Source organism: Bicyclus anynana, chromosome 7 (assembly GCF_947172395.1).
Source record: "Bicyclus anynana chromosome 7, ilBicAnyn1.1, whole genome shotgun sequence".
Classification (NCBI taxonomy): Eukaryota; Metazoa; Arthropoda; class Insecta; order Lepidoptera; family Nymphalidae; genus Bicyclus; species Bicyclus anynana.
In genome coordinates this window covers 8,555,432-8,570,499 of record NC_069089.1, presented here as the reverse complement: position 1 = coordinate 8,570,499, position 15,068 = coordinate 8,555,432, and the positions used below count along the sequence as shown (strand labels likewise).

Here is a 15,068-nt window from a genome sequence, read left to right as displayed (position 1 = left end):
CTCAACGTTTTACATATTATATATTAGTTTACATAATTTATAAAGACCCATGTACCTGAGGGAAGTCACTGGCCCTTAACACGGGCTTACCTAGTTTAAGGGTCATGATGCCATTGTAATAATTCTATACTTACTGAGTATTTTCCTATAAACATTTCTTATTCTAATTCTTCTTAATCTTTATCTACATAAGCATGTATAACCATAAATAGGATTATTTATTTGTCTTTATTTATCAATTTTTTAAGTGATCTAGACGGCAGTATGAAGCTGACTGAATACAAAAAACTAAAACCTATAATTTAAAATGAAACATTAAAAAAATAATAATAATTACACATAATATTATAAAAAATAACGCAAAAATATTAGCGTATTATAAATTCATGGCGTTTTTCCTTTTAAGGATCTGGAAGCTATTACCCTGGTACTCCAGGACGCCCTGGCACTCCCGGTACTCCAGGTACTCCCGGCGGTCCCGGTGGTCCCGGCGGCCCCGGCGGCCCTGGTGGCCCTGGTGGTCCTAGTGGTCCTGGTGGTCCTAATGGCCCAGGTGGACCAACCGGTCCAGCCTCAGGTGGACACTATCCAGGACAAGGTATTGTATATTTTATCACATATATATTGTAAATACAATTAAAAAAAAATCTACTGTTTGTTTTAGAGTGATTTGTAATTATTTGATTTTTTTATTGTCATTATTTTAATCTACCTAGTTCAAATTCAAAATTCGTATTATTCAAGTAGGCTTAGTTTACAAGAACTTTAGAAGAAGTTTGATTATTTGTAAACTCTACGGGTACGGAAACCAGTTTAGGAAAGCCGGCAATAAACTCAACAGTTGCTTTTTTTAAAAAACCATTCTTACTTGAAGCTATTTTAACATATGGCTACTATCTACAAGAACCATTTTTGTTTGAATAATAATTATTAACTAGCAATTGTCGCAATGTTTAGGTCAAGGTGGCTATTATCCTGGCACTCCCGGTACACCTGGGACCCCCGGCACACCCGGTGGCCCCGGCGGCCCTGGAGGCCCTGGTGGTCCTGGTGGTCCTAGCGGCCCAGGTGGACCATCCGGTCCAGGTTCTGGTGGACACTATCCAGGCCAAGGTATTATTTTTTTTACATTGTAATATTTTGATAACACCTACAGGCGAATTTGTAAATACTTTTCCAAACATATTAATTATAAAAACTCTGCCGCTTATTTGTTTTTGGCGTAATTTATAATTATTTATTTTGATTATTTTTAAAATTATAACTTTTAATCTAGCTTTAACATAATGGCTATTTTAACACGTGGCTTTTAGCTACTAAAATAATTTTAGTTTGAATTATTGTTAACTTGCAACTGTTGTGATGTTTAGGTCAAGGTGGCTATTATCCTGGCACTCCCGGTACACCTGGGACCCCCGGCACACCCGGTGGCCCTGGCGGCCCTGGAGGCCCTGGTGGTCCTGGTGGTCCTAGCGGCCCAGGTGGACCATCCGGTCCAGGTTCTGGTGGACACTATCCAGGCCAAGGTATTAATTTTTTTACATTGTAATATTTTGATAACACCTACAGGCGAATTTGTAAATACTTTTCCAAACATATTAATTATAAAAACTCTGCCGCTTGTTTGTTTTTGGCGTAATTTATAATTATTTATTTTGATTATTTTTAAAGTTATAACTTTTAATCTAGCTTTAACATAATGGCTATTTTAACACGTGGCTTTTAGCTACTAAAATAATTTTAGTTTGAATTATTGTTAACTTGCAACTGTTGTGATGTTTAGGTCAAGGTGGCTATTATCCTGGTACTCCCGGTACTCCTGGGTCTCCCGGCACACCCGGTGGCCCAGGCGGCCCTGGCGGCCCTGGTGGTCCTGGTGGGCCAGGTGGTCCTAGTGGACCCGGTGCGGGTGGTCACTATCCGGGTCAAGGCGGACAAGGTATTTTTAACTTATGTGCTTATAGACCGTATTGTATCGTACTATCTAAACTACGTTTTATATTTTACTATAAGGTTGTCCACTAATCTGACTATCATATTGTAAAATATGTTTTACAAGTTAATAATAGTTATTAATTAGTTTTTCTATGAAATCCTTAACTTTTATCAATTGATATACCGGACTCTTATTCCATGTACTACGCGAAATTAATATAGTTTATATTAAATTTGATATGAGTCGACTAGCCTATTCAACAGGTAGGTTCAACAAACAAACTGAAACAAAGTCTATAGAAACTCCAGTAGGTAATACTAGAAAATGAGGAATGCAACGACATTATCTGGAAATACATTACCTGAAACTTGTAAAAATTTACAATTTCCACTTTAATGTTATTTAAAGATTCACACACATTATCACATCGTATCGATAATAACATTACATCGTTAGATTCTTTTGAACGTTTTCACTTTCACTTTTACTTCAAAATACTCAAGCAAATCTAATTCAAATTCAAATTCTATTTTTAAAAGTCACTATTTCACTCCTGTCTGTGAAGATGCACAAGTTATGCCTACGTATAGATTAAGTGTTGGCACGGAGTACCTACGTGTTAGGAAATACTGACGCCCAAAGGGCATTTCACATCTTAGTCGTTCTAATGAGTAAATTCCGTAATGCGTTATGTTCGCGTTTTCGATGTATCTTATTCATTATTGTTCAAAGAAAATAAATAAAACATAATCATCAAAATAAAAGTAAAAATGTATCACAACTTCTATCAACAGGAACACCAAGTAGACCTACTGGTCCGGGTGGATACTATCCCGGCACTCCCGGCTCTCCTGGCACACCCGGCGGTCCCGGTAAGAGACTATTTTTAAGCGATATATAACTGTAATAAATTTGCTATAATATATACTAAGTTAAGGGGTGTTTTCAAATCCATAGTTGAACTCCCAAAAAGTACCCAAACTTCGTTTTTCAGAAATCTAATAATCAAGTATTATTTCTTTTTAAAACGCAGTAATCAAATATTTTTTTAATTTCGTCTTTCTCATCTTTATTATTTTGTGATTACTGTACTTTGAAATTAAGTACACATCCTAGGGAAATTTGCACCTCCTCGTATATTACAACTACGTAATAAGTAGAATACAATAATAGAATCGACAATTGAAAACTACACAAACATCTATCACATTAGATTACTTTTATTATAATTGAAGAGTAAAGTTAATCAGTCGCATAATTATGTATTAGTAAGTTACTTAGTGACTTTTAAGCAACAAAATAGCCGTAGTTTAGTTATAAAAAAATATTTAAAACTCAAATTATTTTAGGTGGCCCAGGAGGTCCCGGTGGCCCAGGAGGTCCCGGTGGCCCAGGAAGTCCAGGTGGTTACCCTGGACAAACAGGTGGTCAAGGACCAAGTGGACCAGGTAAGAGTTAGCCTGCAGAAACGTTGATACAATAGACCTTTAAAATTTACCAATTTTATCTACCTGAGGGTCGCACTGTAATACTCGTATATAAGAAACTCATGTTGATATCGACGCATATCGTTGAAAGTGTTACTTGTAGGTACATTAACTTTAGTGTAAGTATCATTTAAGATTACCGATTAGTTTCAATACACGAGTGAACATCAGTACGAGTTTCATTTAGGATCAACCCACTATATCCTAAATCTGGAACCGAACTCGATAATGCGACCGAGAGACCAAGTTAGCTTTGGTCTGCTAATGAGAATTTCTTGGAATTTCATGGCCAGGCTCAGGAGAATCGAATACAATATCTCCGTATGGGCTTTTCCATCATCATTACTTTAATCAACCTTAATACAATTTACTGGATACATTTTACCGATATATAAAAAAGCTAAAAATATTAGGTGGCCCTTATTTTGTTTTGACGAGTATATTAAACCGCTGGAACTACCTAGCTACTATTTCATTATATGAAACATATATTACAGAAGGACAACCCGGAAGACCAGGCACTCCGGGCACCCCAGGATCACCTGGCGGCCCCGGCGGACCTGGTGGACCTGGTGGGCCAGGAGGACCAAGCGGATCCGGTGGACCAACCACCGGACCAGGTAGTCCGACTGGATCTGGTGGACAAGGTATATTTTAAGATATTTATATTTTACCTTGCGCCAATTACAAAAATAAACTTGGTTTAAAGGACGTTTGAAATAAAAAATAAACAAATGAATATTTATCTCAAAAACACTTGTTTTAAAGGACGTTTGAAATGTCAAGTTTGAAGTGACTCTATTACCGTTATCTGCTAAAACTCAACATCTGTTGTAAAATAACATCATCATCATTTACAATTCTTATTGGTTATCTGTTGTCTCTTCTCGGACCAAGGCGCGTTTGGAACCCTCGTAATTTTAATTTTAAGTTTGCGACTATTATTACCACCGTTAGATTAAATAAATTATTACATATTCCTGATCTTTCAAAAGTGCTTGTAAACTAAGCCTAATTGAAATAAATAAATTTTGAATATTTGATTTTTTTATTGGTTGTTAACTTTTCGAATCTTAACACCCGGTGACGAGCTCAAATGTATTGTTCCACCGACATCGAGGACCAAAAAGTTTAAAATATTAGGAACCTACATATTTTAACGTTTAATACTTTTGTATAGAATTTGGAGCGTTAAGGATCTAGAAAATTGCTTGTTTCAAAGGTACCGTCCCTCAATCGTTCAAGTATACATATGCCTAAAGCTTCACTTTACTTATTTTTATTTTATTGACGTAACAATAAAAAAATAATAACTTAAATCAATTTCAGGAGGGAAACCAGGACAACCCGGACAAACAGGCCAGCCAGGACAAGAAGGATACCCAGGCCAAACTGGACAACCAGGAAGACCAGGACAACCAGGACAGCCAGGACAACCTGGACAACCAGGACAGCCAGGATACCCTGGCCAGCAAGGACAACCAGGACAGGGAGGACAGTCAGGATACCCTGGCCAGCCAGGACAACCTGGACAGGGAGGTCAGCCAGGATACCCAGGTCAGCCAGGACAACCTGGACAGGCAGGACAACCTGGATATCCAGCCCAACCAGGCCAACCTGGACAGTCAGGCCAGCCAGGATACCCAGTACAGCCTGGTCAACCAGGAAGACCAGGACAACCAGGACAACCTGGACAAGCAGGACAACCTGGACAGGGAGGACAGCCAGGACAACCTGGACAGGGAGGTCAGTCTGGATACCCAGGTCAGCCAGGACAACCTGGACAGGCAGGACAACCTGGATATCCAGCCCAACCAGGCCAACCTGGACAGTCAGGCCAGCCAGGATACCCAGGACAGCCTGGTCAACCAGGAATATCAGGACAGCCAGGACAACCTGAACAGGCAGGGCAACCCGGATACCCAGGCCAAACTGTACATCCAGAAAGACCAGGACAACCAGAACAGCCAGGACATCCTGGACAAGCAGGACAACCTGGACAGGGAGGACAGCCGGGATACCCAGGTCAGCCAGGACAACCTGGACAAGCAGGACAGCCGGGATACCCAGGTCAGCCAGGACAACCTGGACAAGCAGGACAGCCAGGATACCCTGGCCAGCAAGGACAACCCGGAAGACCAGGACAGCCAGGACAACCTGGACAGGCAGGACAACCCGGACAGGGAGGACAGCCAGGATACCCAGGTCAGCCAGGACAACCTGGACAGGGAGGACAGCCAGGATACCCAGGCCAGCCAGGACAACCTGGACAAACAGGACAGCCAGGAAGACCAGGACAGCCAGGACAACCTGGACAGGGAGGACAGCCAGGATACCCAGGTCAGCCAGGACAACCTGGACAGGCAGGACAACCTGGATATCCAGCCCAACCAGGCCAACCTGGACAGTCAGGCCAGCCAGGATACCCAGGACAGCCTGGTCAACCAGGAAGACCAGGACAACCAGGACAACCTGGACAAGCAGGACAACCTGGACAGGGAGGACAGCCAGGATACCCAGGCCAGCCAGGACAACCTGGACAGTCAGGACAGCCAGGATACCCAGGTCATCCAGGACAACCTGGACAGACAGGACAACCCGGATACCCAGGCCAAACTGGACAACCAGGAAGACCAGGACAACCAGGACAACCAGGACAACCTGGACAAGCAGGACAACCAGGTTACCCTGGCCAGCAAGGACAACCTGGACAGGGAGGACAGCCTGGTTATCCAGCCCAACCAGGCCAACCTGGACAGTCAGGCCAGCCAGGATACCCAGGACAGCCTGGTCAACCAGGAAGACCAGGACAGCCAGGACAACCTGGACAGGCAGGACAACCCGGACAGGGAGGACAGCCAGGATACCCAGGTCAGCCAGGACAACCTGGACAGGGAGGACAGCCAGGATACCCAGGCCAGCCAGGACAACCTGGACAAACAGGACAGCCAGGAAGACCAGGACAGCCAGGACAACCTGGACAGGGAGGACAATCAGGTTACCCTGGCCAGCAAGGACAACCTGGACAGGGAGGACAGCCAGGATACCCAGGCCAGCCAGGACAACCTGGCCAGCAAGGACAACCTGGTTATCCAGCCCAACCAGGCCAACCTGGACAGTCAGGCCAGCCAGGATACCCAGGACAGGCAGGACAACCCGGAAGACCAGGACAGCCAGGACAACCTGGACAGGCAGGACAACCCGGACAGGGAGGACAGCCAGGATACCCAGGTCAGCCAGGACAACCTGGACAGGGAGGACAGCCAGGATACCCAGGCCAGCCAGGACAACCTGGACAAACAGGACAGCCAGGAAGACCAGGACAGCCAGGACAACCTGGACAGGGAGGACAGCCAGGATACCCAGGTCAGCCAGGACAACCTGGACAGGCAGGACAACCTGGATATCCAGGACAGCCTGGTCAACCTGGACAGGCAGGACAACCCGGATACCCAGGCCAAACTGGACATCCAGAAAGACCAGGACAACCAGGACAGCCAGGACATCCTGGACAAGCAGGACAACCTGGACAGGGAGGACAGCCAGGATACCCAGGCCAGCCAGGACAACCTGGACAAACAGGACAGCCAGGATACCCAGGTCAGTTAGGACAACCTGGACAGTCAGGCCAGCCAGGATACCCAGGACAGGCAGGACAACCCGGAAGACCAGGACAGCCAGGACAACCTGGACAGGCAGGACAACCCGGACAGGGAGGACAGCCAGGATACCCAGGTCAGCCAGGACAACCTGGACAGGGAGGACAGCCAGGATACCCAGGCCAGCCAGGACAACCTGGACAAACAGGACAGCCAGGAAGACCAGGACAGCCAGGACAACCTGGACAGGGAGGACAGCCAGGATACCCAGGTCAGCAAGGACAACCTGGACAGGCAGGACAACCTGGATATCCAGGACAGCCTGGTCAACCTGGACAGGCAGGACAACCCGGATACCCAGGCCAAACTGGACATCCAGAAAGACCAGGACAACCAGGACAGCCAGGACATCCTGGACAAGCAGGACAACCTGGACAGGGAGGACAGCCAGGATACCCAGGCCAGCCAGGACAACCTGGGCAAACAGGACAGCCAGGATACCCAGGTCAGCCAGGACAACCTGGACAGGGAGGACAGCCAGGATACCCAGGCCAGCCAGGACAACCTGGACAAACAGGACAGCCAGGAAGACCAGGACAGCCAGGACAACCTGGACAGGGAGGACAGCCAGGATACCCAGGTCAGCCAGGACAACCTGGACAGGCAGGACAACCTGGATATCCAGGACAGCCTGGTCAACCTGGACAGGGAGGACAGCCAGGATACCCAGGCCAGCCAGGACAACCTGGTTATCCAGCCCAACCAGGCCAACCTGGACAGTCAGGCCAGCCAGGATACCCAGGACAGCCTGGTCAACCAGGAAGACCAGGACAGCCAGGACAACCTGGACAGGCAGGACAACCCGGACAGGGAGGACAGCCAGGATACCCAGGCCAGCCAGGACAACCTGGACAGGGAGGACAGCCAGGATACCCAGGCCAGCCAGGACAACCTGGACAAACAGGACAGCCAGGAAGACCAGGACAGCCAGGACAACCTGGACAGGGAGGACAGCCAGGATACCCAGGTCAGCCAGGACAACCTGGACAGGCAGGACAACCTGGATATCCAGGACAGCCTGGTCAACCTGGACAGGGAGGACAGCCAGGATACCCAGGCCAGCCAGGACAACCTGGTTATCCAGCCCAACCAGGCCAACCTGGACAGTCAGGCCAGCCAGGATACCCAGGACAGCCTGGTCAACCAGGAAGACCAGGACAGCCAGGACAACCTGGACAGGCAGGACAACCCGGACAGGGAGGACAGCCAGGATACCCAGGCCAGCCAGGACAACCTGGTTATCCAGCCCAACCAGGCCAACCTGGACAGTCAGGCCAGCCAGGATACCCAGGACAGCCTGGTCAACCAGGAAGACCAGGACAGCCAGGACAACCTGGACAGGCAGGACAACCCGGACAGGGAGGACAGCCAGGATACCCAGGTCAGCCAGGACAACCTGGACAGGGAGGACAGCCAGGATATCCAGGCCAGCCAGGACAACCTGGACAAGCAGGACAGCCAGGATACCCAGGTCAGCCAGGACAACCTGGACAGGCAGGACAACCCGGATACCCAGGCCAAACTGGACAACCAGGAAGACCAGGACAACCAGGACAGCCAGGACAACCTGGACAACCAGGACAACCAGGATACCCAGGCCAATCTGGACATCCAGAAAGACCAGGACAACCAGGACAGCCAGGACATCCTGGACAAGCAGGACAACCTGGACAGGGAGGACAGCCAGGATACCCAGGTCAGCCAGGACAACCTGGACAGGGAGGACAGCCAGGATACCCAGGTCAGCCAGGACAACCTGGACAAACAGGACAGCCAGGAAGACCAGGACAGCCAGGGCAACCTGGACAGGGAGGACAGCCAGGATACCCAGGTCAGCCAGGACAACCTGGACAAACAGGACAGCCAGGAAGACCAGGACAGCCAGGGCAACCTGGACAGGGAGGACAGCCAGGATACCCAGGTCAGCCAGGACAACCTGGACAGGCAGGACAACCTGGATATCCAGCCCAACCAGGCCAACCTGGACAGTCCGGCCAGCCAGGATACCCAGGCCAACCTGGACAGCCAGAAAGACCAGGACAACCAGGACAGACAGGACATCCTGGACAAGCAGGACAACCTGGACAGGGAGGACACCCAGGATACCCAGGCCAGCCAGGACAACCTGGACAAGCAGGACAGCCAGGACATCCTGGACAAGCAGGACAACCTGGACAGGGAGGACAGCCAGGATACCCAGGCCAGCCAGGACAACCTGGACAAGCAGGACAGCCAGGATACCCAGGTCAGCCAGGACAACCTGGACAGGCAGGACAACCCGGATACCCAGGCCAAACTGGACAACCAGGAAGACCAGGACAACCAGGACAACCAGGACAACCTGGACAAGCAGGACAACCAGGTTACCCTGGCCAGCAAGGACAACCTGGACAGGTAGGACAGCCTGGTTATCCAGCCCAACCAGGCCAACCTGGACAGTCAGGCCAGCCAGGATACCCAGGACAGCCTGGTCAACCAGGAAGACCAGGACAGCCAGGACAACCCGGACAGGGAGGACAGCCAGGATACCCAGGTCAGCCAGGACAACCTGGACAGGGAGGACAGCCAGGATACCCAGGCCAGCCAGGACAACCTGGACAAACAGGACAGCCAGGAAGACCAGGACAGCCAGGACAACCTGGACAGGGAGGACAACCAGGTTACCCTGGCCAGCAAGGACAACCTGGACAGGGAGGACAGCCAGGATACCCAGGCCAGCCAGGACAACCTGGACAAGCAGGACAGCCAGGATACCCAGGTCAGCCAGGACAACCGGGAAGTCCAGGACAAGCAGGACAGCCAGGATACCCTGGCCAGCCAGGACAACCTGGACAGGCAGGACAGCCAGGATACCCAGGACATCCAGGCCAACCAGAACAGCCTGGTCAACAAGGACAGCCAGGATACCCAAGCCATCCAGGACAACCAGCACAGCCAGGTAATTATTATTTTGGTAATCTATACATATATTACGAAGAAGTATAGTTTGTGGTGTTGTATGGAGTAACCACTGTACCGTTTTTTAAAATTCTTTTACCACGTTATTTGTGAATGTCATAGGATTTTTATATTTTATCGCCGGAAACTACGCGAATTAAACGACAAGTCGTTAATAATAAAATTACAGACATATAAAGAAAAATTACAAACTACTTACAGAGCTTAAAAACTAATTAAAAATACATCAATTACTTAAAGATTTACGTTCGTGACTCTATCTATACTTAATATAATATTAAAATTTGAATTCGAATTTTGGATGGGTATAACGTGAGGGGAAGTAGTGTATGTACCATAATTTTGTGGTGAAGGAAACACCTCAAGCAGGTCCCAGGACTTGAGACCTTGACTGTAGGTTTAGGGAATCCCTTTAACATTAACACTCACCTCCCCTGCCATGTTTTTCATGCCCACACTAAACAATTTATAATCAATAAATAATTAAATACTTACATCATAAAACATTATCATTCCAGGCGGATACCCTAGCATTCCAGGACAAACAGGACAACCAAGTGGACCAGAAAAGCCAGGGCAACCGGGATATCCAAGTGAACCTGGACAGACAGGTGGACCAGGTACGCCAGGTCAATCAGGACAACCGGGACACCCAAGTGGACCAGTACAGCCGGGTGGACCAGGAAAGCCAAGTCAACCAGGATACCCAAGTGGACCAGGACAGCCTGCTGGACCAGGTACGCCAGGTCAATCAGGACAACCGGGATACCCAAGTGGACCGGTACAGCCGGGTGGATCAGGAAAGCCAAGCCAACCAGGATACCCAAGTGGTCCAGGAACACCAGGATACCCTAGTGAACCAGAAAAGCCAGGACAATCGGGATACCCGAGTGGACCAGGACAGCCTGCTGGACCAGGTACGCCAGGTCAATCAGGACAACCGGGTTACCCAAGTGGACCGGTACAGCCGGGTGGATCAGGAAAGCCAAGCCAACCAGGATACCCAAGTGGTCCAGGAACACCAGGATACCCTAGTGGACCAGAAAAGCCAGGACAATCGGGATACCCAAGTGGACCAGGACAGCCAGGTGGACCAGGTACGCCAGGTCAATCAGGACAACCGGGATACCCAAGTGGACCGGTACAGCCGGGTGGATCAGGAAAGCCAAACCAACCAGGATACCCAAGTGGTCCAGGAACACCAGGATACCCTAGTGGACCAGAAAAGCCAGGACAACCGGGATACCCAAGTGGACCAGGACAGCCAGGTGGACCAGTTACGCCAGGTCAATCAGGACAACCGGGATACCCAAGTGGACCGGTACAGCCGGGTGGATCAGGAAAGCCAAGCCAACCAGGATACCCAAGTGGACCAGGACAGCCGAGTGGACCAGGAACACCAGAACAACCAGGTAAAGGTCTATACAGGTATACATGTTGTCCCGTAAATATTACGACATACTTTACAAGGCGATAGCTGACATTAAGGCCTACTAAAATAACGCAATATATGTTAGCCGAAGCTAACAAAGGTTTAACAAAGCCGAAGGTTTTTAAGTTACATTGATTTTTGTACAAAATTCAAAAATCCCTACCTGCAATGCAGTTTAGTCCTACCATGTGCGGAAAAGTTACTTAAGCGTTGATTTTATGCTAAATAATTATTTTCGTATAGTTGTTTCAGCCAATGAAACTTTGGTTTTTTCTTCTACGCAGTTAGATTTTTCCAAGAAATGGACTTAATTATTTTTTTATGTTTAACGATTGTCATGCTGAAGAACATGTTTTTAAGCTAGATGTATAACTTTGCCTAGTTAATTTTTTTTTCACCGTGACCGTTACATGGAATAAAAATCGTTAAACATAATAAAATAATTATGCCCGTTTCTTGAAAAAAAATACACTTTGTACAAAAAAAAAACAAAGTTTCATTGGCTGAAATAACTATTCAAAAATAATTAACTAGTATAAAATCAACACTTCACTACAACTAAACTGCACTAAAGATAGGGATTTTTGTATTTTGTACAAAAATCAATATAACTTAAAAACCGTAATGTTCGATTAACATATATTGCGTTATTTTAGTAGGCCTTGGTGTCAGCTATTACCCTGTAGAGTATGTCCTACTATTTACGGGAAACCCTGTATAAGAATAGAATAGTTTTGTTCTGTCCACACACATTACAATACAAAATGGTGTATAAAAGTGGACAAATGGTATCCGCCCGTAGTTGAAGGTATCTTGATTTAATAATAAAATCATTAATAATATCATTAATAAATTTATTTTTTAATTAAAATTTAAATATTATAATATTTGATATTTTATGTACTGTAATACATGTGTATTAATTCTGCCAAAAAAGAAATTATCAGCAATAGTAACATTCACCTTACTGTGAAAGACATTTCATGATTCATTCTTTTACAATAAAATTAAACAAGTTAATAAAAAACTAACAATGGATTATGTGGTATTTTGTAGGAGGTTCAGGACAACCTGGTCAACCATCAACGCCAGGTCAACCAGGAACGCCTAGTCAACCAGATCAACCTGGACAACCAGGAACACCAGGTCAACCAGGCACGCCAGGTCAACCAGGACAACCTGGACACCCAGGAACACCAGGTCAACCAGGACAACCAGGAACGCCAGGACAACCAGGTCAACCTGGACACCCAAGCACGCCAGGACAACCAGGCCAACCAGGACAATCAGGAACGCCAGGACAACCAGGTCAACCTGGATACCCAGGCACGCCAGGACAACCAGGACAACCTGGACACCCAGGAACGCCAGGGCAACCTGGACAATCTGGACATCCAGGAACGCCAGGTCAACCAGGACAATCTGGACAACCAGGAACGCCAGGACAACCAGGTCAACCTGGAAACCCAGGTACGCCAGGACAACCAGGACAACCTGGACACCCAGGAACGCCAGGACAACCTGGACAACCTGGACATCCAGGAACGCCAGGTCAACCAGGACAATCTGGACAACCAGGAACGCCAGGACAACCTGGACAACCTGGATATCCAGGAACGCCAGGTCAACCAGGACAATCTGGACAACCAGGAACGCCAGGGCAACCAGGCTATCCACCTGATAGTAAGTATTTAATTATTTTATTATACTCTTACTAGCGAACGCCCGCGACTTCGTCCGCGTAATATTAGTTTTTCACAAAGTTTTTCACAAATTGAGATTTAAGTCATAACTGCGCAGTTTTAACTGTACAGTTTTATTTAATCGATATATCAATTAAAATCTTTAGAAAAACCTGCACAGTGAAAACTGACGGACATTACGCACGTACGATTTAACTGAACTGAGGGCTTAGTGGCAGTTTGATACTGTTACTGTCACGTAACGTAAACGCGAATTTCTAAGGAATTGAAACAGCGCCATCTGGTGGCACTATTCCACAACTGTCACAATTCCATATAAATTTGCGTAAACGTCAACGTGATAGTAACAGTATGAAAATATTGAAAACTCCCACTAGGCACACAGTTCGAGTGTACAGTTAAATGGTTAATGGTTTATTACATTTAATAACTCTATCGACATATTAATTATAATTATATATTTAGCAATCTGTTTGTGTATAAAATATAAGAGAAACAAAATACAAATTATTTGTTATAGATTACTCACGTACCTTATTTAAGAGAACAATTTATGTTTATAGGGAGAAAAGATATTTTGGCTGTTTGTTTGTTTGATATTGAACAGGCTCTGAAAGTAATGGACCGATTTGAAAAATTGTTTCACAGTTAAAATCCTACATTATCCCATATGAACATCCTACTAATATTATAAACGCGAAAGTTTCTATGGATGTTTGTTACTCTTTAACATCGCTACTACTGAACCAATTTGGCTGAAATTTGTAATAGAACTAGATTTGACTCTGGATTAACACATAGGCTACTTTTCATCACTGAAAAATCCATGGTTCCTGCGGGATTTGTGAAAACGTGGACGAAGTCGCGGGCGTCGCTCGTAGGCTATATTTAATTCCCGTATATCTACTTACGAGCACTATGTGTGTTTAATTAATATGCAGGTTATTAAGGAACTAAAAATATTTATTGTACTTTCAGGTCAACCTGCCGGCACCGGAGTTCAACCGCCCTCGTATTATCCTCAAGGACAAATGCCGCCGTTCCCGATCTACGTCATACCGTACCCATTGCCAATCGTACCCAGCCCCGGGTCTTGTCCGTGCTACCTTTTGAACCCTGGAAACAATGGCACTGCGCCACAAGCGCCTTCGCAACCGACTGGATATAACCCTGGCTACGCACCGTACGGCATAATCGGTTTCATCCCGGTATTGTTTGTGCCATTCTGCCCTGGTAACGCCACTGACATGCAGACAGCCCAGCAAAACTTCCCGAACGCTGTATCAGTGCCATACAATTGTGCCCAATGTCAGGCTAATCGTGATGCGTATAGATATTTCGGAAGACTAAACGGTGGGCGCAGTGTAAATCTGGATGATTTGAAGGAAATCAAATCGTTGCCTGAACTCGAGAATCTCCTCAAGAACGAAATCAAACCTCCGAGAAGGAGTTTGAAGAGGATAGCGGTACACGCGAGAGTTCTAGACGACGTAACTAGCGATAAGAAAGCGAAACAGACAGGAAAAGTCTAGTTACGTGTAGTATCTGCACAAATTGTGATGAATAGTGAAATTCGTATTAAAATTTTGAGACCGTCCGACTTAATCTTGGACGATTTCGAAATTTATACTTTAGTTGAGGTACCCTAAATGTAATATTTATTTTTAACAAAATAAAATATGGTGCCTACGCGTAGGTTGATGTGTGAATTTTCAAATATTTGTTGATATGATCCAGTATGTAATATTTACATTATGTATTGTACTTACTCTGCTCATGATGATCTTATGTATTTTAAGATAGTTTTTTTTATTTTGATATTTTGTATAATGTGAAATAATATTTTATAGTAGTTTACAGAGATAAGAGTCATTAAATACGTAAATATGTTTA

At 46.2% G+C, this 15,068-nt stretch overlaps 1 protein-coding gene across 1 annotated transcript in view; it reads left to right on the top strand.

The window, feature by feature from the left end:
• LOC112046859 (uncharacterized PE-PGRS family protein PE_PGRS54-like) overlaps window positions 1-15,068 on the top strand; it is a 51,220-nt gene extending 36,152 nt beyond the window's left edge. Inside the window, exons 10-20 of the mRNA XM_052882715.1 lie at window positions 407-598; window positions 958-1,113; window positions 1,371-1,526; window positions 1,784-1,939; window positions 2,731-2,808; window positions 3,286-3,384; window positions 3,921-4,070; window positions 4,753-10,020; window positions 10,559-11,452; window positions 12,529-13,155; window positions 14,154-15,068. Coding sequence (XP_052738675.1) covers window positions 407-598; window positions 958-1,113; window positions 1,371-1,526; window positions 1,784-1,939; window positions 2,731-2,808; window positions 3,286-3,384; window positions 3,921-4,070; window positions 4,753-10,020; window positions 10,559-11,452; window positions 12,529-13,155; window positions 14,154-14,707 — 8,330 coding nt within the window. The 3' untranslated portion in view covers window positions 14,708-15,068. The remainder of the gene's footprint in view (window positions 1-406; window positions 599-957; window positions 1,114-1,370; window positions 1,527-1,783; window positions 1,940-2,730; window positions 2,809-3,285; window positions 3,385-3,920; window positions 4,071-4,752; window positions 10,021-10,558; window positions 11,453-12,528; window positions 13,156-14,153) is intronic.